Below are 24241 nucleotides of genomic sequence, written 5' to 3' on the forward strand. Positions count from 1 at the left end.
TGAATGTCAATACAAATTAAACTTTGAGAGGATAAGTGAACATAGCGCCCTAACTTCTGATGATTTTTTTTTTGTTTGAAGTTTTTAATATCATCCCATGCCAACAGTTTTATAATTTATGCTATAAACAAATCAATATTCAATTCAATAAACACACTGTTGCTTATTCATTAATATGACCTTTTGGTAATAGATTTTAATGCTCTTAGTAAGTTACATGCTGTTGTAATACTGTACAATACAAAAAAAATGGTTACAAAAATGCTGTACAATCATAGAGGGCTCACTTCCATTAAACAGATCTGTCATGATTTTAAATGGATCAATATGCTAATACAGTATATTTTTTTTTCTTTAAAACATGATACATTCGCAGCAAATTTATTAATTCAAATTTGAGTATACATTCAATTTCATGGCCTTAAGTTTCTGTAATTTTTTGCTCCAGCTTTTTAAATTTGTTGATAACATTGATTCATTTCTATACTCTTTTGAGAAAAGACAGTAATAAAAATAAATTGTTTAATATTTGAATTTTTTTCCATAAATTTATTGAGAATCAGGTTTATTACGCTTGCTTCGCCGGCTTTCAACTCCATCCTCGCTACAATGATCATCTTTTCGTTTTGTTCCAACTCGACGAGATATTTTTGCTGGAAACACAGGACTGAAGAAGAAAAAGTAAAAACAAAAAATTATAATGCTACATATTTACAATATTTATTGATTGATTTTATTCGATATTCATAAAATAGTTAAAATATACAATGTACATATTAAAAAAGAATACCAGGATAACCCATTAAGTCGATAAATAAAAAGTAAACTTATTTCCAATGGGGTCCAATCCGTATTAACTGAAAAAGTGAGTGGTTTGGCCTAGTACAATACATGATTAAGTTGGATGCAGTAAAAATGGAAAAACAAGAAAATACATATAAAACTAGACATGAAACTCGTCACTTTGACGAGTTAGTTATCCGCACCACGACAAACGCCACGTGCACGTCATACGTTGGAATATTGCACACAGATAAAGATTATGGCATTATGACAAGAACTGAAGAATATGACATGCTGTTAGTGCTGAATTTTGTGTCATATAGTATATACATGCAAACAGTATAAGCTGTATAATTACATACAGTGTAGAATAGGTGAAATTACGGGACCCGCCATTTATTCCAATTTTTAACATGGCGACGGTATCAAAATGAAACACTTAGATAGCAATTTCAGAAGGAAATTATCTCAGGAACAACATATTAACGTGTAGAAGAAATTTGAATACGTAAAATATAGATGCGCACCCTTTTAAATGTGATGAACTATTACGCAAAATATGAAAATACGACTTTTTTTATTCAACTGGCCATATGATGACATCACAACATCCGATTGGCAAAATGTTTACATGAATTCGTATCTACAATCCAATAGCTTCCAGAAAACGTTTTAATCGTGATTATCACATTTTATTCTTACGAGCTATTACAGATTAAAATTTACTGTAAAGATGAAATTAATGACCCACGTAATTAAAATTTTTAGGCATGATGACGTCATAAAAATTAAAATATTTTTATCTCATGCTAAAGAAAGTTGATTGACCTACACAATATATAAATGTAGGAGAAAAAGGAATACAGATAAGCGCGATGCGCTCCATTGAATGTGATGAGCAATAACGAAAGAGACAAAAATCCTATATTTTACATTCGTGTGGCCATACGATGACGTCACAATGTTTTTTTAGCCTTATTGATGCATGATCCGATATCTACAACTCATCAACTTCTAGATTTTGTAATAAAAATAAACGGTTAACGGTTTACTTTAGAAACTATGACTGTTTAAAAAAAGACATAATTTTGACGATTTTTTAAGCTTTTTCATAAAAAACGCGCACGAATTGTCTAATTCAACGTGTTCGTATGGCGTTATTTAAACTGGAAAAGGTCTAAATTGTTTTCAAAATCACTGGGAAAGGCTTGAAAAATATAATTCAAGAGAAAAAAATATGTTTTTAACGCTATGTGCGCACCGCGCGCATAAAAAATTGCGCGCCCGTGGGAATTTTTGACATGCTCAAAATGACAAGAAACGCGTAAAAAGTTGATTAGAAATTAATTTTGCGCATTTTGAAATTTTAAATGCGCGTGCGCGCGTAACTTCTTGTCAAACATGCCATTTTTAATCCGTAGAAAGTTTGCCCCTGATATGACTTAAATTTTGTCAAAGTGTCAATACTAAATGACTTTTGGTTTTTAATCTATGATCAATCATTGAAATTCATAAAATTGCGCATAAGTCACGTTGCGCAACTATGACGTCATTCAAAAATAGGAGGTGCACAACTTCACGTAAATGCCCATATGTTGTCAAAGTTATGAAATGTTATGTTTACACATTTTAGAGGAACACGACTCACAAAAAGGAAGGAAGGAAAGAAGAATAATACAGAAAAAAAATATTGATCTCATACAATTACAAGGAGTTATCCGCTTGGTATACCAAGCGGATAACTAACAAGATAACATCAAAAAACAAAATTATAAAATAACTTAATTAATAGGGCCTACTGTACTTGTCTGGATCTTTACTTGGCATAAATTGTGTCGATTGACGATTGAAATGCTTGCCTAACAATGCCAGGGTTCTGTCATAGCCAATACAATGCCACTACCTAAGCCTCATGACTTGGTTTAGAAAGCATGGGTTTCCAACCTCATTAGTGAGTTTGCTGTTAAATTTGGTGTATAAATAACAATAATTAAAATCGAGCTGAAAAAAGAAAAGTTCTGCTTACCTTACTACGATGTTACTTTGACCTTTGTCCTCCTCATCTGCAGATATTTCACTTTGCGGTGTTAAAACAAATGCATTAACCGGATTGGTTTCTTGCGTTGCTAGGGAAACAAGAAAACATTTAATATTAGTTTTTTAAATCGCCTACAAAACTCAGTATACACCAAGGGTGTGAGTAAAAGGAATTTAAAAAAAAAAGATTCTTAATCACCTTCTGACGATTCACTTGCCATAAAATAACTTGACTTTGTAGATGATACTCTACTGTCCTCTACAACAAGTTGATTCTCAGATTGTTGCTCTGACATGACCTCTGACATGACCTGAGAGGATTTTGTTAAGTCCGGTGTTTGAGCCTTTGAAGGATCTGTGCTTAAGGTTCCAGCTTGTTTACTTGCTAACTTGTCTTTAATCTCTTTATTTTCAGCTTCTTCTAGAGAACCAATTGACGAAGATGAAGTTGTGTCTGTTGAGGGCGCTTTTGATTTGTTTGCCTTTGCTTTCATTTCTTGTTGCCGTCTTTTTGTCTCCTCTATCATTTTACTGAATTGGCTTTTATGCGATTCCACTTTTTAAAAGAAACACAAAAATATTACAAATACGTCACACAAGATTCATTTATAAAGCTCTGTCTACACTATCAAACTTTATGTGACAAAAAATGTGATGTGCCCATATATGTCATATCACTACCATATTTAGCCATATCCCTACCATATTTGGGCACATCACATTATTTTTGTCACATATGTTTGAGAGTGTAGACAGCTGAAAGTTCATACAATCAAATTAAAAAAATAAAACTTACAATACTTCTTCCTTGATTTATCGAACTGTTCATCAGTGTTTCCTTTTTCAACAACTAATCTCTTTAGAATTAAAGATAAAAATAAATCATTATTTTAGTGCACTTGTTATATATCTGAATAAAGGCCAATTTACACAGACGAGCGGTAACGGTAAGCAGAAAACTGCGTGGCCTGTCTCATGTAGAATCTGTATCTATCCTGAGCAGAAACCGCCTGTCCGCTCCATGCTTTGTGTAAATGGTCATAAGGAATAACATAGATTCTATTTTGTATTACCATTACCGCTCGTCTGTGTAAAGTGGCCTTTAGCAATCAACACCATTTATTATGCATTGAATAAAAATTTCAATACATAAAATTTAAAATAGAAATAATTTCGACGTAAAATAATGTAAATTAATAACTTACATCTTTCACTGTCTCGTTAGAGTGCTTCAACTTCTGTTTTTGAGCAACTGCAAATTCTTTTGAAATCGCCTCCACTAAAAAAAACAAAGGATTGTTACCATATAATAATAAATAATAAAAAATACTTTAATCATCTTTCTTTACATAATAAATACAAAAAAAGTTTCCACAGAAACCATACGACAGTGGAACATAATAATCATGCCATCACAGAAGGAACGCCAATTTTTACAGTTAAATATAATAATGTAAAATATATCCTATCTTTTGGTAATAGTGTAACTCTATAAGTGATTTTCACTTGACTATAGAGGGCGTTGATGGTGGAACGCTCAAATAAAGTTGCATTTGTAGCTACTGGCTGTCAAGTCTCTATTTTCGTGAGGGGCCACTATACAAGGTCAAAGGTTACAATAGATCCATTGTTAAATTAAATACATTTAATATTTAAAATGATACGATACCTGGTTTAGGATTGTCTGTGTCGCAATACGAATTGTACAGAAGGGCAAAATCTTTCAAGCGCTTTATTAAAACCTATAAAATAAAAACAGAAATTTAATCAAGATACTTTACAAATACTACAAAAGACACGAAATCAACAATTTGTAAAAAAAAAGTGCAAAGTTCATCTTACTGGGCGTGTTCCTTGGTTTGCGACGCTGTATTCTTTCAGTTTTTTCCGTAGTTCTTTGTCCGACATCAGATTATAGACAAATTTTAGAAGTGGACGCTTTTTAGATCTAAACAAAACACAAAGTATAATTAATGTGTTTATCATTCATTCATTCACATTTATTTAGTTATAGTTTATAACTTTACAATTACAGTGTATAATTGATGGATCCTGCATAAAGAAGTTTATAATTCTGTTTTCGCAAGACCCTTTTAAATAAAAACATAACAATAAAACATAAATAAAATAAAAGTGAGAAAGAAACGTCATGTGTATAGCCTTCATTAAACATTGTCTAGGTATGTGTACTGTATCCTAGTACAGCTCGCTTGAACCCACTTTTCTGTGATGCAATAGCCTTTAAATAGCCTTATATTTTACCTTAAGGATTCCTTTTTGCCTTCACCAGCTAGACATTTATCTAGGTGATTGTTAATGAAACGCTCCAGTACACTAACGCCACATACTGGGCAAGACGCTGACAGAAAAACAACAAAAAAATGTTTTATTTTTTTTATAAATATTTAGGCAAATTGCCAAGGATAACCATAAGCGAATTAATTCACTATCCTTCTTAAAAGTGGCAATCCTGTTCACAAGACAAACATATACACAAGACAAACATATACACAAGATGCTGTACATAAACAAAGTCTTATTACAAGTCTTTGGGAGTGAAGTTGTAAATTGTCATTAGAAAAATTCCTGACAGGATTTGAAACCAGAACTCTCAGATTGGTAGACAAGGATCATAACCACCAAGCCACAACTCCACTCTATATCAAAATTACACCTAAAAATAAATCATTTTATCGTGACTACTTTCTACTTTTTCCCATGTCTCTCAATCTTTTTAATTTCACAAATACTTGTAAAATGTTTTTAGCCTACCTCTGGTATTGTTATTGGCCACTGTAGAGGGCGTAATTGGTGATGGAATCGTAAGTGAACAAGGGTCGTTCTGGTTGGTCTTCTCTTTAGACGAACCAGGTTTTGCCTTTTCATCTTCTTCATCATCTTCCTCCGTAGACGATGCCAATGTTTTGCAACGTTTTCTGTTGAGGGTTCGCTTTGGAGTACGTACACGAGGGCTTTTTGTAAATGGTTCAAAATCTGGGTCATCAACATCTGAGGAACTTTTTGATGCTGAAGGTGATTTTTTTGGGAGACTGCTTTTGAAGTATTCTTTACTTGAATCTATTTTATCAAAGGTCGTTCCTGAGGCTGACCTGCTAGGCCCATCACTAGATGTCTGTTTAGTTTGCTCTGAGGCAGAGGTGCTGGCAGGAACTTGACTTCCTTTGGCTGTACACAGCTTTAATATCTGAGGCCTAGATGAATAACACATATACAACAGAAAAACAAAATGTAAAGTTCAATATTTAAACACAGGAGAAGTCTAAACAAATTTATAAGTATGTACTGTATTAAGTTTCACAAAAAAAGTGTGATATGCCCAAATATGGTAGTGATGTGACCAAATATGGTAGTGATATGACATCATCATGTCCATATATGGGCATATCAAATTTACTTAGTGTATAGAATGTTGTAACAAACCACAAACCTAACAGCAAGGAAGTTTTTTACAATATCATCTAAAAGTCGATTGTTTTTCAGATTTGTCTCCAGGAACGATACACTGCAGGTTGGGCACTGGTTTTTATACGCCATATATGTTCTTATGCACAGGGAACAGACTGTAAGAGAAATCCAAATATATTATCATTAACAATTTATGTGCCTGCTGGAATTGATAAAAATATGATATAAAAATTCAAAATAAAGGTCTACTCTACTATAGTAAAGGAAGTACTGCTGTATGCCTACTATTCTTTTGACTGGGTGAGTGAGGCTCCCCAACGCTACACTCTAGTCTGTACAAATAATAACCCTATTTTTGTATTGGATAAAAATATTTACAAATTTATAATATCATTATAGGCCTAATAATTATCTACAACAAAGTTTTCTTCTTACAATTGTGAGAGCATTCTGGAACCATCATAGACGTTTTGAGAAATTCATAACAGATGGGGCATCGAAGAAGAGTGTCAATTGTCTGTGGGAAAACGAATTTATTGGATGAATATTAATATTATTAATATATCAACCTAAAATATCTAGGCCTAGCTAGCCTAGCGCCTGCATCATCCCTCATCATGACATGATGGAGGAGGAGGATGATGGTGGGTGGAGGAAGGCATTCAGATTACCGAGACTGTCAGTGACACACACAGTCGAGTCTGTGCATCATAAAAACTGTTACTTCTCTATGCTTTTTCTACTTTCACCTAGCTTAAGTTCTTACCCTAAGTTCCGGCATAGTGCTTGGCCAGTCCGTCGGGTCTGTAACTGTCAAAACTTCCATCAAAATAATGTATTTTATCACCACCGTGGTACCGCGAACATATCGAACTTGGCGGCGGTGAAGAATGACTGTAGTGAGTAACATACGAAACGCACCGACCCACCCTTTATCTCGCGCTCGGTTTTTGTTTGGCCTAGGCTAGCCATATTCCATAAATTATGGGATATTATAGGCTCGGGCCTAGCTAGTTGTATCTCCATTATCAACTTTTAACATAATATTACAAGACATGATAATATTAATAAGCTAATAAGGATTTATATACGTTTTTTAATTGATAATCTACAAAAGTTCGTAATATTTCTTAATTTACTCAATGCCAACATTTTGTTTTTCACTAGGGTTATCTATTAACACGACGGCCGGCCATACGTGTTTCTAATTTATATTTTCTATCAGCACGGCGATAATTTCGTGCGCATGTTGGTTATCGTGTCGATAGAAAAACTGTAAGTTATATAAACGGTCACCGGACGTCTCTGACGTCATCTTCCTTGAAAACTTGAGGGCGACATTCTCTCAAAATGGAAGAATACGCACGTGAACCGTGGTAAGAAAAACACGTAAAAAACTACTATTTCATGTATTTTATTTACAAAATGATTAAATTATGATTTTAGTAAATTATTTCATATACTTTGAATTCCATAAAACGATATTATTTCGTGCCGAATGTCCAAAAAGGATATATATCTCTAGCTAGGCCGCTGCTATATTATTATTACATCATTTGATCATCTCTGCTGGGACTGCTGCTGTGTGAGTTGAGTGGTACTGATGTGGGGTATATGTGGGGCTAGCCTAGGCCTAGCTACCAATTCATGTATTTTTTAGAGTTTCGTACGTATGCTAATTGGAATAGTATTCCAAAAATGTTTTCTAACTCATCTTGATTTCTTAGTCCTTGGCGGATAGTCGATGACTGCGGTGGCGCTTTTTCTATGGGCGTTATTGGTGGTGGAGTAGTACATTCGTTTCTAGGAGCACGGAATGCACCAGCCGTAAGTAAACAGCAAGATATTCATGTGCTGAAATTGTATCAACATAAAACATAAAAATGTTTAAATGTTTGTTATAAATATTGTTTATTATATAGGGTTTCAGGTACAGGTTAGCAGGAAGCTTGATGGCCGTCAAACACAAAGCACCAATAGTCGGTGGTAAGATCAATTTATTTACACAAAGTTTATAAATATTTTACAATTTGAAAAATCAATGAATGTCAAGATAGATATTTAAATAAAAATTGCATTTTGTTCCAGGTAATTTTGCAATATGGGGTGGTTTATTCTCAACGTTTGATTGTACATTAGTTCATCTGCGTCAAAAAGAAGACCCGTGGAACTCGATCACAAGTGGCGCTCTAACCGGAGCAGTGTTAGCTGCAAGAAGTACGTTCAAGAAGTTCTTTATGGCTGACTAGTTCCTGCTACGAGATTTTAAAATATTAAATTTGTACATTTTTGTTTTTTCAGGTGGGGCAGTAGCAATGACAGGATCAGCAGTTATTGGTATGTGCAACAGTATATCAACAGTGGGAGGGGGAGGGGGAGCGGGAGCGTTACATTTATTTCTTATTATTATGGCAAACCTCTTAATCTATATACAATTATTATAGGTGGTGTGCTGTTGGCAATGATTGAGGGAATCGGAATTTTAATGACACGCTTCTCAGCTGAGCAGTTCAGACCAAGTGAGTTCATTTATTAATCAATATTACTAGAACAAAAACCTTATCAATTTTGAAATTTGTTCTACAGTAACTGGTTTGCTGCCCTCCTTTAAGTTATATAACTTTATTTTATTTTGTCGACAGCTAATCCACAGATGCAGGACCCATCACTCGAAAATCAGGAAGCGCCATTATCGCAGTTTCAATGATAAATAACCTTATGACAGAACAGACTTCATTCTGAATTAAAAAATAAACTTGTAATCTTATTTGGAATTCTGTAACTAAAGTACATGCTAAAAGTCATTTAAGTCCAATGGTAAAATTAAAAGGGATCTGGGTTTTATTAAAAGGGATGCACGACTTTGGTGCAAGTGTTTCAGACGAGATGAGAAGCTTTTGATGACAAGTACTACAGTGTCGCCCTCCCACGTTAAACTGCTGTGATGCTATAAATATATTTGATATTAGTCATTTTGGTCAATAGTACTAGTATGACTAGTGCAGTAAGTAAGTAATTAACTGTAAAGCTCTGTCTACACTATCAAACTTTATGTGACAACAAAATGTGATGTGCCTATATATGAACATGATGATGTCTACCATATTTTGTGATTGATATTTTGATAGTGTAGACGTAATGTTTGCTGTACAAGAAGGTATTGCAGTCATGTACCATAGCAACAGTGGTTGCTGTAACTCTAGTTAAAGAGATAAACACTTGATTGGAAGATTTAAAGATTGTCTATATATTGTATTTTGTTATTATTATTATGTTACATTAAACTCTTTTATGGAAATCTGATTATTCTTTGTGAGCCTTTAATTTGCTTCTGGAGTTGTAGTCTAGGTTTTATACGACGAGAAAACATTTTGGCATACATGGCGTGTCATAAATAGACAAAATCAAAACTGAGTTGCTTCGTACCTCCCAAATGAAATGAAATTAGCGAATGTGTTGCCTTGGCGTGAAATGATCTTTGAGTCCCAGGGTCGACGCCACGGCAACTTGGCAACTAAGAGACCTTAGGGAAGAGAGTTGAGGAACTGATTACACTTGCAGCAACTAGCATTGAAGGCTAACATTACTTGAGGGCTTTAACAAACTTTATTTTGTTATAGTTGCTTTTTGCAAATAAAAATGTTTTTTCTCTTTATTGTCGAGCGCATAGAGACATCGTTTATTTGCGCTATATAAATCTATCTATCTATCTATTATTATTATACATATTAACATTGAATATTAACTATTGCAAACATTTTTTGGCAACAATTTCCTTCCATACAATGCTTCAAAAAACTTATTGACGGAAACTGTAGCAAGCTTTAAAGACTGTTCAGTCAGGCGAATTCAGTAACTGTTAATTATGATATCAGAATCTGTAGAGGCCTAACATTCAGGAGTTAATACCCCAAGGGTAATAAATGACATTTAAAGCATTAAAAAAACATTAATGTTTTGCAATTTGCTTTAGATTTATGGAAATACATCTTAATGTTTGTAATGCATAACTATATCATTCTTTTGGTAAATAATTTTTTCGACAACCCACAGATACACTGAGGATACTAAGGCTTGAACTTATTAAAATAAAGCAGTTAAGCCACCTTTTGTTTGATTAATTGCACATTCTGAACAATTATTTTTAGAAAGCACATCATTTCAAAGTCAACAAGAATTTGAAATTTCCTTATTGTATGTTTGTGGACACAAGAAGCAAGCCTTTGCCTTATTGTATGTGTATGTGTGCGGAAACAAGAAGCAAGCCTTTGCTAGACAGATGCTGGTCACGTCACATTGTTTACACAGTCTGCTGCGATTTGTTTGAAATATTTGCTGCTCGTGCTATTACGGCATGACACATTGATGGATGATACAATCCAAATTAAATCCATTTAGCTGCTTTAATGTAATCTACATTATGTGAAATGTCACTAATATTTAGCTCTTTGTGAATAGTTCATCACTTTATTCTTTAGTTTCACTTCTAATATATTCTTTAATACTCTATATCTTTATATATTACGGTAATGATATAAAAAAGTATATAAATTTATTAAATTAATCAAAAAATAATTATCTTAAATTAGCAACAACAAAAATCCAAATGAATTAAATCATTGTTTTTTCAACTTGCTAATGATACAAACAAAGGTACAATAACACTGAGGTCAGCATTGAGGTCACTAAGGTCAGCATTGAGGTCAACACAGAGACCAAACTCAAACTCTTGCATGCAAACTCATTCATTGTCAGCTTATTTGTCCTTTGTGTAAAGCACCCGAAATGTAACTTTGTTTTTAAGTGGCTGGACTTAACACCCAAGTCAAGATAAAGACATTTAAAAATAATATATTGATAGAAATTGGATAAGATTTAAAATTGTTGAAATCCCTGTAGTAATATACATACAGTATTTTAGATTTAATTTGTTTAGCTGGATACCCACATGACTGAGAACACCTGTGAGTTATGTACTGGCTGGTCTATGCACCTTAGATTGCTGGTAAATGGAAGCAGTGATGTGGGTTCGATTTGGTCTTGTTTTTTATTCAGTTTTTGTCAAATTTATCAATAGTATTTAGTATTTAGGTTTAAGGTTAATATGTTTCATGGTTTTCACAAGCGCCTTGAGCACTTTAGTGGATATGTGCGCTGTATAAATCTTATTATTATTATTATTATTACCCGATTCAGAAACCTTACTGTACAATACAACATATCTAGTAGGTGTCTATTACTGTAGGCCTACTAAGACATGGTTAGTACAATTTTACCCGTTGATTTTCTCTGTTGTATATACTTAAATGCTTCGTTAACCTGAAATGACAAATGATAAATTAAATTAAATTATATTATTGAGAGGTAGAATTTTAAAACTGTTAAATTTAGAAAAAGTGGGGCATATTCCTTCCTTTAGTTAAATTAATTACATGCTTGAAAAAGTTCTATGATGTCATCTTTCAGCAAATTCTTAAAGGATAAAACTGTTGGCACTTTTTTAAAATTTAAATGCTTTAAACTAACCTCATGTAGTGGGAATGTACTTCCAATGTGTGGTTTAATTTGTCCTTTTTCAAAATAAGACATAACCTCATTTATTGAGGCCTTCCATGTCTCCAACTCCTTATTGCGAAAATCACCCCAGTAAAGTCCTATAGCAGAGATATTTTTCACCAGAAGAATATTAGCTGGAATTTTGGGAATACTGCCTCCAGCGAAACCGATGATGACAAGTCGACCTTCCCAAGCAATACTGAAAAAGACAGCCATTCATTAAAATTTTATATTTGCACAGTCATTTTTTATCAATGAATAAATACATATTTAGGTTTAGGACTACAGCATATATACAGTATATACAGTAGACCAAACCGGCACTTCATTGATTACAGTAGCCACCTATGTAGCTCTGAGCATGCTCAGAATGTCTTTATACTGCGACCAAAATATGTTATTATATCAGAATTTGTAGATAACTTTCAAATCTTTTTTGTATGATATAATTTATTCAAGATACTTCTGACCTCACCATCTTAAACACTCGTTAAATGCGTCGCCCCCTACAGCATCGAAAATCACATTTGCTCCTCTACCCCCGGTGAACTCTTTCACCTTTTCACGAATACTTTCCGCTTTGTAATCCACAGCGTGGGTTGCTCCTCTCTTCATGACCAATGAGCATTTGTCGGGGCCACCAGCAGCACCAATTACCTTCACAAACAAAAATTATAATTAATTTTTACAGATCCTCAAAGGCAGAATGATTCATACAGGTTGAGACACTAAACAGTTTTTTCCCACAAATTCATTCAAAAATAATTATCAAACTAAATCATAAATGTACTGTGTGCCCTTGACTGCAATTAATTGGCAAGACTTTCTGGCCTGTTGTAAGACTTCTGGCCTGTAGGCCTAAACTGCCTAAACTAATATAGTTTTTTGAAGTAAACATTGGAGACACATCAATTTTAATATTATAATTTTATTTTATATTTCAAAACAAAGTCTTATACTTTGATTTATTCTGTAAAAACTAGGAAATACGGCCAAATAAATGGATCAAGCAGTTATATTACATAGCCTATGTAAATACGTGAACGTGATTGGTTGAAACTGCATCACATGACAACCACTGCGAGGATCGTAAATCGTATATATCCTCGAGAACGATGATATTGACTGAGTAATTTTCGCGTAATTATCGTGTCCCTGTCATTAATCATATAAATTCTCGAGTTCGATGATATTGACTGTGTAATTTTCGTGTGGCAACACTCGCGTTAAACAAAAGTCATCTACTGGATCTTGAACCTGCGATGGAATGCGGTGGAATTGTCACCTCCATCACAAGACAACGCTTCACGCACTGCGCCACGGAACTTGCTTGAAGAAATTGATCAACTAAACTATTTAAACTATGCATACATAGCGCCCTCATTTGTTATTAGTCCTCCCTAGATGTGATGAAAGACCATTTGTGATTGGTTAATACTCACAGTAGTAACCGGTACGCGCGCGACGCACGATACTCTCGCAACTGAACATCCGGTGATTCGGCTCGAAGGAAGAAGACGAATTGTTATTTATTCGGCCTATGATAATATTATTATTATTAATGTAGGCTTATTGATGGAAATTCTTCTGTTATTATTTAAACGACCTAGGCTAGTGAATATTTTATTGCCAAGGAATCATTAATTAGTAATTATCTGTATATTATTCTTCACAAGGTAAGGTGTCTAGGCAGCTTGTTTACATACAATACAACAAGAAGGCTTAGATATAGCCTAGCCTAGCTTCACCCGACCCAGCAGACTTGTTCTTGGCTATGTAATATAACAGATATCGCCTTTTATATCGGTAAAATATAAGATTTAACATCCCCTCGGGATGATATTATGTTCTCGGGGAATTATATATATCCCTCAGCTGCCGCTTCGGGATATATATATTCCCTCGAACATAATATCATTCCCTCGGGGATGTCAAATCTTATATTTCACCTCTAAGTAGGCAATATCTGTATAATATTAACCTTTGCTCCTATAACATTGGTTGCAAGGTCCATGGTTGCCAGGCCAACGCTTCCTGCTGCCGCTGTTACTAGCACTGTTTCCCTGCAATATAAGGAATACATGAACGCTATTTTGTATCATAAACCTCGTTTTTAAATGTGTCTTTTGAAATGATTGCAATTGTAAAGTTTAATGTATTTAGTTGTCATAATGTCAAACTAATAGCCAATTACCAGACATACTAACATAAATGGTAAATTTGAAACGCAACAACTCTTTTTTGTCACCAACCAACAAAACAAAACAAACAAAAAATAAGGATAAATAAATCATTTAACCATTCATATTTAAGCTTTACTTATTATTTACCCATGTGTATAGGACAGTTATTCATCGGTTATGGTGACTATGGGGACATCACAAATTATATAAAATGATTTGAAGCTAAATTCTAACCCAAATTGAAAATGATCGTTTTTATTAGAAACGAAAACATCAAATCTCAATGGATTCAATTAAATTTTAGAACATTTCAAATTGCAAAAACAATTATTCATTTAACACATAAAAGTTCACTTAACAAATACAAGTTCATTTACTTTTAAAATCGAGTCAAAATTAAAATAAATGGAGCCAAAATGAGGTCAATAAATAGTGATGGCCATCAATGACTCAGCCGAAACAGGTGGAGTGATTGTAAAAGATGGAGGCCAGTAAAATTCCTCAAGGAAGAAGAGGGAAGTAATAGTAAAGATGTTTGTGTTTCCATGGCGCCATTTGAATTCTAAGTATGCTAACTCCGTTTTAAGTCATTACCCTTCTTATCATAAATATATTAAAGATGATCTCTTTGCAATTATTATCACTTTCTTTTCTCTAGCGTATTTACATGAATCAATCCATAAAACGTTAGTGTGTCCAATTCGTTTTAGTTACATCATAAGTGAAAACAGATACATAGAACCTTTTTTCTCATTCATGTTTATCGTAATATTTCTTGCTTACGCTAATACGGTACAATTTCTCATATGCCTTACCGACCCATTAAAAGGTAAAATATGTTTTAATAGGTCAACAGTTTTTTCACTTGCTGTTTAAAAGAGATTCTGCTAGATATTTCAACTTAGTATTATACTGTATCAATGTATTTTATTGCGTCAGTATTTCATGTAGAATGATGACCAGGTATTTTTATGACATGACTATAAAAAAATCTGAGGTCACACCCCCAAAATCAAATGTGATCCCTTTGCGTCACCATAAGTAGTATTCTGACAACATTTTCTTAAATTCAAATTTTTAGCCACACCCACAAAATTTAAACTTAAAAGTCAAATGTTGAAGGCTAGATAAATCTTTTCATTGATGTGCCAATAATGTTTCAACTACCAAAACCTTGAAAACTTGAAATCAAGCCAAATTTGAGTGTCTGTTTATAGACCAAATGTTTAAAAATACACAGAAACACCAGACCTGGACAGTTCACTGCCTGACAGGGAATTTAGTCTTTTGTACCGATAATAATTGCATGCATACACATTTTAGCTTTCAGATTCCAGATTTTTGTTTTTTCTTACCCTTTTTTGGTATTTGATTTTCTAGTTAGGCCAAGCCACGCTGTCCCATAGCTTACGGGTAAAGCAGCGCCCTCTTCAAAACTCATGCTGTCAGGTAATCGCCATAAATCCTAATTTTTGAAAGAAAATATAAATCTTGAGTAAAAGTGTCATAATTATAGAGGACAAAGTTGATTCATGTATGTTAAAGTAAAAAAACATTACTAATGTTGTCAATAACAGTCAATGACTACCAAATGTTAAGAAGACTATTTTAAGACTTATTCTAAGATTATTTCAAGATTGTTCCTGCAAGCAATTAAACAGAATACAAGCCAATTCATTTCATGCAGAAGCGATTTTGTGAGATCAACTTTATTTAACCACAGAGGCCCAGATCAACTCATGGGGGTTGTTCTAGAGCCGCAGAGGCTTAACAGCTATGAGCGCTCACTGGTTTAACCCAGGGACCTCGGAGCTTATGGCGGGGGGGGGGGGGGCATGAGCATTAAAATATGCTGAGGAAGGCTAAAAACGGCCAAGGTCTCCAGCGTTGAAACTTGGTGAGCCACTTAGGTTTCCTAAATCAGGGGCCTCGAGGCCTCTGCATTACACCACTGTAGAGTCGTTTGGCACATAAACTTAAACATCCCGTTAATGTAAACACCTTTTTGTACTCTCAAATGAAACAAGTTTTTGTCATGCAACATTGAGCGCCAACGTCGTCGTACCAAGGTGGTCGTGATTAAGTCATGAATCATAACTTCCACCGCTAGAGGACGTTAAACTCTGGCGATAATTGATGCCACAATCAGAAACTTTGATTTCAATTTCCGCTCAGAAACCGCAAATATTCAGAAATGATTTTTAGTAACATTAACTAATGGGTAGAGCCTGAAGAACGTAAGTGAGAACAAGGTTGAAGCTACCAAATGTGTGTGGCGACAAGAATGAAATATTTATTTTTATTTATTTGTTCTTTATACTGGGTGTCCTCTTCAGTAAAAAAACTGTTATCCCAGAGGATTACACCACCGTGGAATAAGAGATAGTTGGAAACAAGAGAAAATTACAGGGTTGAGAAAATGTGGAAAGAAAGAGTTGGCCAGGATATAAGGTTTATTGAAGTGCTATCAAATCTATTTTTGTGCCTAGTTTAAATATTAAAAAGTGATAATTTTTTAGGTCAGAAGGGTGATTGATACAAGGATGCGACTCTCACTTATGGACAATTTTAACAAGTGAAATTAATGTCACAAATCTCGTTTAGAGATTGTTACATATCATGTTCGTTTTACCATTTCTTCAAGAACACATTCTTGTGCATATCCTTGCATTGCTTGTGATAATCCTAAAACACGATCTCCCTGAAAATGACAACAATTGGCGATTATTTACCGTTTCTAGTCAATCTCCATCAAAGGAACAAAATTATATATTATTATAATGTATATCAAAAATAACCAAGTTTTATTTTTATTTTCGATACTTATTTAACTCTACCAATGTTATCAAGCACTGTAACCAGACGATCTAGTTATCTCTTACTCATATTATTATAATATTATATATACAGTATATGATGGTCATAGGAACAGACAAAATATTATATTATATAATATATATACAACTGTCCAATGTGCTTATAAAATTGTTAAGAGCTCAATGAAATGTATTGAGACATTTTAAACACAAATCAATCATTAATTTCAAAAGCATGTAATCTTAAAATGATACAAAAATTAAATAATGACCTTCGAAAACTTGCTCACACTTTTACCGACTTCTACGACTTCCCCAGATACCTCCGTTCCTAAAAATAAAATAAAAAAACTTTTTATATGTTTCAGGGGTTCTTGATACATCAACTGAAAAAAAATTTCACGGTCAGTGATATAAAAATTATTGGAAGTAATAACGTTGGAAAATTATGAAAAAGCAAAATCGAAGGAAATAATTAATGATATCGTTTAAGAGAATTCCTCAGATATGTAAATTATGAACACTGACAAACGCTGATAAACAGACAGGAGGCAACCATAGAGATTTGTATTTCTGGCAACCTAGCCAATTGAATCAATCTATTTTAAACCTAATATTACAGTAAATGCTATAACACAGTGGCTCAAGGCACAAGAACTTTTTTCATGCTTAAGCCTTGTCCACACTATCAAACTTTATGTGGCAAAAATGTGATGTGCCCATATATGGACATGTCATATCACTACCATATTTGGGCACATCACACTTTTTTGTTACATAAAGTTTGATAGTGACAGACAGAGCTTTAGAATATTCTTTGGATTCAAAACAGTTTTTTTAAACTTTTAGTAAGAGAAATTTATTTCGTTTTTTATTTTAAAGTAAAATATTTCAAGAAAAATTAAATCTGAACTGTTTATAATTGTTTAATTTCATTCAGTAGATTCCACTGAGATTTTCAAACTTCTTTGAAACAGTTTCAGATTTATAAATTAAAAATACTTGAATTCTTACTTATTCAATTAAAAGAAAATTAAAAGACAGAAACGTGTCTCCATCAAAATGGAAAATCACTGAAATAATTATATTTAGAATTTATTTTCTATTATTTCTTAGTCCAAAATAAAAGATAACTGAGCCGCATGGATTGCTTATATCTTCATGCATGAACTACGTCGTCCCTCAACCAAATGATACTTTGTTGTTTTTTTGTTTGTATACATATGTTGATTTAGTCTAAATTAATGTTGAATTGAATTTAATATGAAATGTACAATTTGATGACCTGAGATGACCTAAGACCTAAAAAGAAGTCAAATCAACTCGGTCAAATTCAAATGCTTTTCTTAAGCACCTTTGGATCACGGTAGTATTCCAAATATCATTGTTTATTATTATAAATTTGTATTTTATCGCTCACGTTCAAATTACTGTAGGTAACTGAATAACAGAATAAACAATATATAATGATATAAGTCAATTTGCATCATTTTCAAATAATTCCTGGCCGTAAACAAAAACCTTTACACTCGCACACAACACTGATTGTACTTAAGAACTTAACCCCGCCTAGTCAGATACTAATGAAGATGAAATTCTGATGGATTTGACCAGTTGTCCATTCCAGAACGACATTGAAAATTCCTCAATCCTCACGGAATCATAATGACGCCGATGACTAATACGAAATGACAATATTTCATTCATGTTTTAACAAGTAAAGCTGATGTGTCCAATACCACTTCATCAGCAGTCAACATTTGTTGACATTGAGGAGCAGATGTCATTTCTATCTCTAAATTCTACCATAAGAGGTCTTTTGTCAAATTAAAACATTCATAAATATTTTGTCAAATTATTCTTCTATCTAAATTATATTTTTACATTCTATGAGGAAGAACTTATTGACAATAATAAACAAAATACATTTACTAGGAGCAAATAATAACATAACTCAAAGTTCTACCATAAAATATCTTTGTCAAATTTAAACATAAACATTTTTTTTTAAATTTCAATTTCCACCTAAGTTACTACACAATTAAATGTAAATCATAGTGTCTATATTTTAATTATAAACTCAGTACATAAGAAGAACTTGTAGAAAATATCATCTAGTTGTTATTATTAGTTTTAACCAGGAGCGAGTAATAACAACACAAGCCCTAACAGAATAATTGCCCTTACTCCATCATAACACCAATCAAATATACAAAAATGATGTATAGAAAGTTGTACAAAGTATTTTTAAACCAGTTTTTGAACTTTAGAGAAAAATAAAATAAAAAATACAGGAGCTACTTGATCATATCACACGCATTCAGAGGAAATTTGCAACTAAATTGGTTTTCTTAAGCAGTTTGATTGCTTGACTGAGGATCTTATGATAACGAAATGTGAAAACAGGATGAAATAATCAAATCAGAAGTAAAGCGATGATATGCGGGTTTGTCCACGACACTTGGCTGATGCTGTAAGGGGTTTTCCGCTTGAGTGATTTTCCTACTCATGTGTAATAATACACAACTAATATTTTAACCAATCAAATGGCTAGAATACAACACAATTTATTTGAATCCAAATTGTGTTCTTTGGGGACATTTTTTTGGTATTGTCACATGTGACTTATTGTCACACTAAGGATGTAGTTTAGACAAAAACAAATGACAAACATTATTATGATATTAATACTGCGACAAGAAATCTTAAAAGAACCAATAAAAACACTATAAAGTGAGCAGTGCAACACATTACATCTTTCTCAAATTATCTCTAAACGCTTTTCTGTTCCTCTTTGAAATTTTAATATTGAAAAGGTCAAATTCTGAAATGGTTTCAAAGTTTTAATAACCATTGCTAAAGCTTACAAAAGACGCCAATGCGGTGGTAATTCTTTGTTGTTTTAACTGACACGCCTGACGTAAATAATTGTTGAGGAAGGAAAGACGAGTCAATATAAACATTCAAAAAACAATAATGAACAGATTTAAAAGACCAATCGAACTTTCATTTGACAGGTACCAGATAAATGCATAAATTTAACAAATGAATTATGTACGTGCTTATATATCCTAGTGACTAATCCTTGGCTTAGTTTTTTAGACTATGATAATTTAAGCTATGAGAAATACCCTGGACTTGAACCCAACGTTTGAATTTACTGACGTACCTGGTATAAATGGTAAAGGGGGTTTCTCTTGGTACAACCCTGCTGCTAAAAGAACATCTGCAAAGTTTATTCCGCATGACCGAACAGCGATTCGTACCTAGAAAGAAAAAGAAAGAAGAAAACAGAAGATCAAAAAAATTAATAATGGACAAAAATGACACTTTTGTTTCTGTTGATTGACAAGGTAGCTATAAATATTGTTTTGGGTTTTAATATTTGAAGTCTAAAGTTTAATGACATGAAGATGGATATTAATTAAGCAAACCCAGCTTCAGACCCCCGCCCCACCTTTTCCCTTCAAAATACTAGTGGTAATCAGTGACAGATCCAGGGGGATTGTGGGAAGCTTGGCTCCAAATTGGATACACTTATAATTCTTATGATCAGTTACCTGGCTTCCAGTTAGATCTTGTACAGAAGGAACTTGTGTAATCAAAAGAGGTTTTCCTAGTTCTTTGCAGACGGCTGCTTGATGCGTCTTTGTCCTACTAAGCACATGCTTACATTTTATTATTGATGCTTTTCTGAAAGAAAAAAAGTCTTTAATATTAAAGATCAAATCAAGAATAAAATAATTGAATCATCAAATTATTATTATTGATGCTCTTCTAAAAGAAAAAAAAAAGAAAAAACAGTCATTCAAATCAAGAATGAAAGGATAATATAGATTGAATCATCAAATTATTATCGATGCTTTTCTGAAAAAAAGAACCGTTTAATAATACAGTACTAATCAAATCAAGAATAAAAGGACAATATACAATATACATCAAACTATCTAAGTCAAAATATGTATTAAAATTGAAGAAAAATATTATAAAAAAATAATATGCATTCAGAACTTTACTAAGCGGAAGGATGGCGTCAAAACGATTTAAATTAAGTTATTTAAAGAAAAAAGTACTTTTTTTTGTGATTGTATCATCATAGTACTAAAGCCAAATATTTGGCCCTGAATTTCCGGTTGAGTAATACAAAAGAAAGCATTAATGTTCTGAATACATTATAATGTATACATAGTTCCACAAGCCATGTCTCTCAAACATGACACAAATTAATACAATTAGGAGAAGGAAAAAGTTGGAATTAATCCAATGTCATAATTACTTGTAATCAACCGAGAGGCAGCGTTTATTAGCAGGAAGGCGCTACTCAATATAATTACCAACAACTTTATTGGTAAACAGTGCCTGCGCGCCCAAGATTTGCAGTCACATGCGCCGCTTCCGTTTATTTTACCAGTCTAGCCATGAAAAATCACTTAGTGTGTACTTAGTGTGTACTTATTTGGATACTCTGTGCAAGTGTGGACCGCTTTGTTTGCGGCCTCAGTGCTTAATCCCAATCGGCTTTGGACAATAGTCATCTTTCATCTCGTCGTCCGGCATCAGATCAATCATGGAAAATACTAACAGTTCACGCTGGGCGTGTTTTAAGCAGCAGATTTCGAAAAGTTTCCAAAGATCTTTCAAGAAAAAAACTATTTTGCCTAGAAAGCAATTTCCAAAAACACGGAAAATAAACTACTCTTGGACAAAAGGTAAGTATCTAAAACACAATGTGCTTTTAAATTTGTTTGCGTAATCAAAGATATTAAGATACTGTTTTACAGTTAAGGCCAATACACAGACGATGTTATTCCATTTGACCATTTACACAAAATGCTGAGCAGACGGGTGGTTTCCGCTCAGGATAGATATATACAGATTATATGTGGAACAATTAGCTACATGGTTTTCTGCTTACTTTTACCGCTTGTCTCTGTAAATTGGCCTATACTTTGATCTTAGTTAAGTACATCAATTTGTTTTATCTTATTTTTAGCCAAAGTTTAGAACTTTATTCTGTCTGATACTATACCTTGAAGAAGATATGAACAAGACATAGATAATAGACTTTATTTGTCGTATTTGTAAAAAAACATTCTACGAAAGTTGTCTTCAAGTTGGCAACATAAAATATTAAACACTTTTATATACTTTAAAATATTTAAAAATATTTCAAACATACAATTGCAACAAATAAACTATTGAATTAAAAGTTTGAATATAAAATTTAAATCAATTCATTTTCATAATTTCCCGCCTCTGATTAATATCATTAATTAAATACAATTTGTCAAAATTTAATTCAATAAACTTTGACATTGTTATTGTGAATGACAAGATTGTTTGATACTATAAAAGTCAAAACAAGTTTTTATTATGTTTTTGGTCTGCAGTGATGTAGTTCATGAGAAATAAAGTGGTCTGGTTTTCAAAAGAAAAGGGAACAGTCTCTGTTCAAGCCACAGGGTTGTCAAAGGCCTCTGTGAAAAAGTGGTCAGGTTGAAACCTTACCAACCATACTGGTGGCTACAGCCCTGGTCTGTTTATCCATGGGGAATTTATGTTTGATTAATTTAACATGACAAATGAAATATTAAAATTCAACAAAACTACAATAGGAATAGTGCGTTGCCAACTGAGTTGCTGCCAGTAGCTAGCTAAGCTAAGTCGCTAATTGTTTAGAACTAATCACGGTCAAAGGAAAACCTTGACTTAAACAGCATAAACTAAATTAAAACTGTGTCAATCTTAATTAAAAGATGATACTAAAATGGAAAACAAGATTAACACAAGAGATTTTGTTCTTTAAACTTGAATTTCTATTTTAAATATTCTATTATAAAATGTAAGTAAACAAAACAATTTCTTAAATTATCTGTAATAGTTAATATTTAGAACATGGCAGACAAGGCCAAGAACATTTAAAAGTGGAATTTCACTATAAAGGAACTTTGTATAATATGATGGTGTAGTGCAGTGGTAGATCTACCATGTTGCTTTAGTTTTTTATTTTTACAAATAATATTTAGAACATATATGGCAGACAAAAACATGGCAAGTATATTTAAAAGTGGAATTACATCTATAAGGAACTTGTATACGATGGTGTAGGAAAATCCAGGATTTTGCTTCAAGGGGGGTTTAAAATTATTAAGTTATATCTTTTGGCTTGTAATTTCCAAAATTTAGAAAAGGAGAGAAGAGGAATCTGGGCCCTTGCCTATGAAGTGCACTTTTTTAAAAATTCAAATCTGCTGGAAATAATGAAGGAATGTAATATAGTAGTTTTAGTTTTTTATTCTTACAATTAATTAATTAATCAAAGACCCATCAAGACAGCGCGTGTGAATACTGGTCAAATTTGTACATCTGAGTAAATATAGATTATGTGTCACTGCACAATCAACTAGATTATTAAAGAAAAAATGATTGATAACAAAGTACGATTCAAATTAGTGTGGGTAGGAAGAAGGTACAGTATGATATAAACTATCCTTCTTTTTGGATCTACCACTCTGTCGTACTGTATTTTATTTATGTGAAAAAAAAGAGAAATGCGCCATCAAATATTGAATCAAATTGTTCCACTTTTAAACTATATTGTGTAAATAAAATATATGAAGAAATGATAATTGGAACACAATAAAGTGACATTTAATTTAAGAGTTTCACTTTATCAAATTTAATTACTCAAAATTTGAATTCACTGTTTATTAATCAGTAAACATAATCCATGCTTTATATTTTGTTTAGGTTAATGAACTTTTATCTTAATTTATAGAATTTATGGAATTAATGTGGCACCAAGCAGTGTTATAATACAATTTTGATAATTTAATTCTTTAATTTAAAGTTATTTTTTTGTACAATTTGCAAAACAGAATGAAATAAGTGTTTGAATTTAGTAATCTACAAGTTTATGTTACAGGGTGAAAACAAAAACAAATTACGTTGTTAGACAAACCCGTCTTCCAATTTAGTATCTCCCTTATGTCACTTAGTTCATACTTAAATCATGGAGCTATAAATTTATAGCTCCATGCTTAAATGAGGTCCCTCCTGGTACTTTAACAGAAGAAAAACAACTACATTAAATGTCACTTAATTATTCCCTGCCAGACACAATCCAGGTATTTCATTTGTTTTACGGATTTAAACTAAATAAAAATGTAAACTTGATCTTTTTGCAATAAAAATATTAATTAACATATCAATGGCACTGTTGTAGACACAGAAGATATAATTTAGTGATGATATAACTGAAAAAAAAGTCATTTTTAATAACCTTCCAACTTCCTCTTTGAACAATATTATCATCATATCATTGTTAGCAAGTATGGAACGGCAAAATGACATTAACCTTCTCCCTCAATTCTGTAATTGGAGTTTATTAATTAATCACTTATTGAAAATGTTTTTAATTTCTTTCGAAACTAAAACAGA

General features: G+C 32.8%; 4 protein-coding genes across 4 annotated transcripts in view; 2 read left to right on the forward strand and 2 right to left on the reverse strand.

Moving 5' to 3' along the window:
* Positions 1-174: 174 nt before the first annotated feature.
* On the reverse strand, positions 175-7135 carry LOC144855644 (E3 ubiquitin-protein ligase RAD18-like). The gene is made up of 12 exons (XM_078713555.1): positions 7013-7135; positions 6682-6763; positions 6269-6401; positions 5593-6032; positions 5083-5179; positions 4663-4768; positions 4490-4562; positions 4026-4099; positions 3617-3677; positions 3020-3376; positions 2810-2909; positions 175-667 (listed from the first exon to the last, which is right to left on the reverse strand). Exons 1-12 carry the CDS (start codon positions 7070-7072, stop codon positions 550-552), a joined length of 1701 nt encoding a protein of 566 aa, XP_078569681.1. The 5' UTR covers positions 7073-7135; the 3' UTR covers positions 175-549.
* A 455-nt stretch (positions 7136-7590) lies between these two features.
* On the forward strand, positions 7591-9549 carry LOC144855653 (mitochondrial import inner membrane translocase subunit Tim17-B-like). Its single transcript, XM_078713568.1, has 7 exons — positions 7591-7622; positions 7974-8073; positions 8169-8232; positions 8335-8463; positions 8548-8583; positions 8691-8765; positions 8889-9549. Exons 1-7 carry the CDS (start codon positions 7597-7599, stop codon positions 8951-8953), a joined length of 495 nt encoding a protein of 164 aa, XP_078569694.1. The 5' UTR covers positions 7591-7596; the 3' UTR covers positions 8954-9549.
* Positions 9550-10571: 1022 nt separating this feature from the next.
* LOC144856157 (quinone oxidoreductase-like protein 2 homolog) lies at positions 10572-21336 on the reverse strand. Its single transcript, XM_078714116.1, has 10 exons — positions 21266-21336; positions 20362-20494; positions 19971-20067; positions 17074-17132; positions 16618-16686; positions 15341-15450; positions 13784-13865; positions 12278-12459; positions 11773-12001; positions 10572-11565 (listed from the first exon to the last, which is right to left on the reverse strand). The coding sequence occupies exons 1-10, from the start codon at positions 21334-21336 to the stop codon at positions 11497-11499; spliced, it is 1101 nt and encodes a 366-aa protein (XP_078570242.1). The 3' UTR covers positions 10572-11496.
* LOC144855638 (FYVE, RhoGEF and PH domain-containing protein 2-like) overlaps positions 21290-24241 on the forward strand; it is a 58505-nt gene continuing 55553 nt past the window's right edge. Inside the window, exon 1 of the mRNA XM_078713547.1 lies at positions 21290-21510. Within this exon, the coding sequence (XP_078569673.1) occupies positions 21369-21510 (142 nt within the window). The 5' untranslated portion in view covers positions 21290-21368. The remainder of the gene's footprint in view (positions 21511-24241) is intronic.

The sequence above is a fragment of the Antedon bifida genome, chromosome 11, assembly GCF_963402885.1.
Source record: "Antedon bifida chromosome 11, ecAntBifi1.1, whole genome shotgun sequence".
In the NCBI taxonomy this organism is placed as follows: domain Eukaryota; kingdom Metazoa; phylum Echinodermata; class Crinoidea; order Comatulida; family Antedonidae; genus Antedon; species Antedon bifida.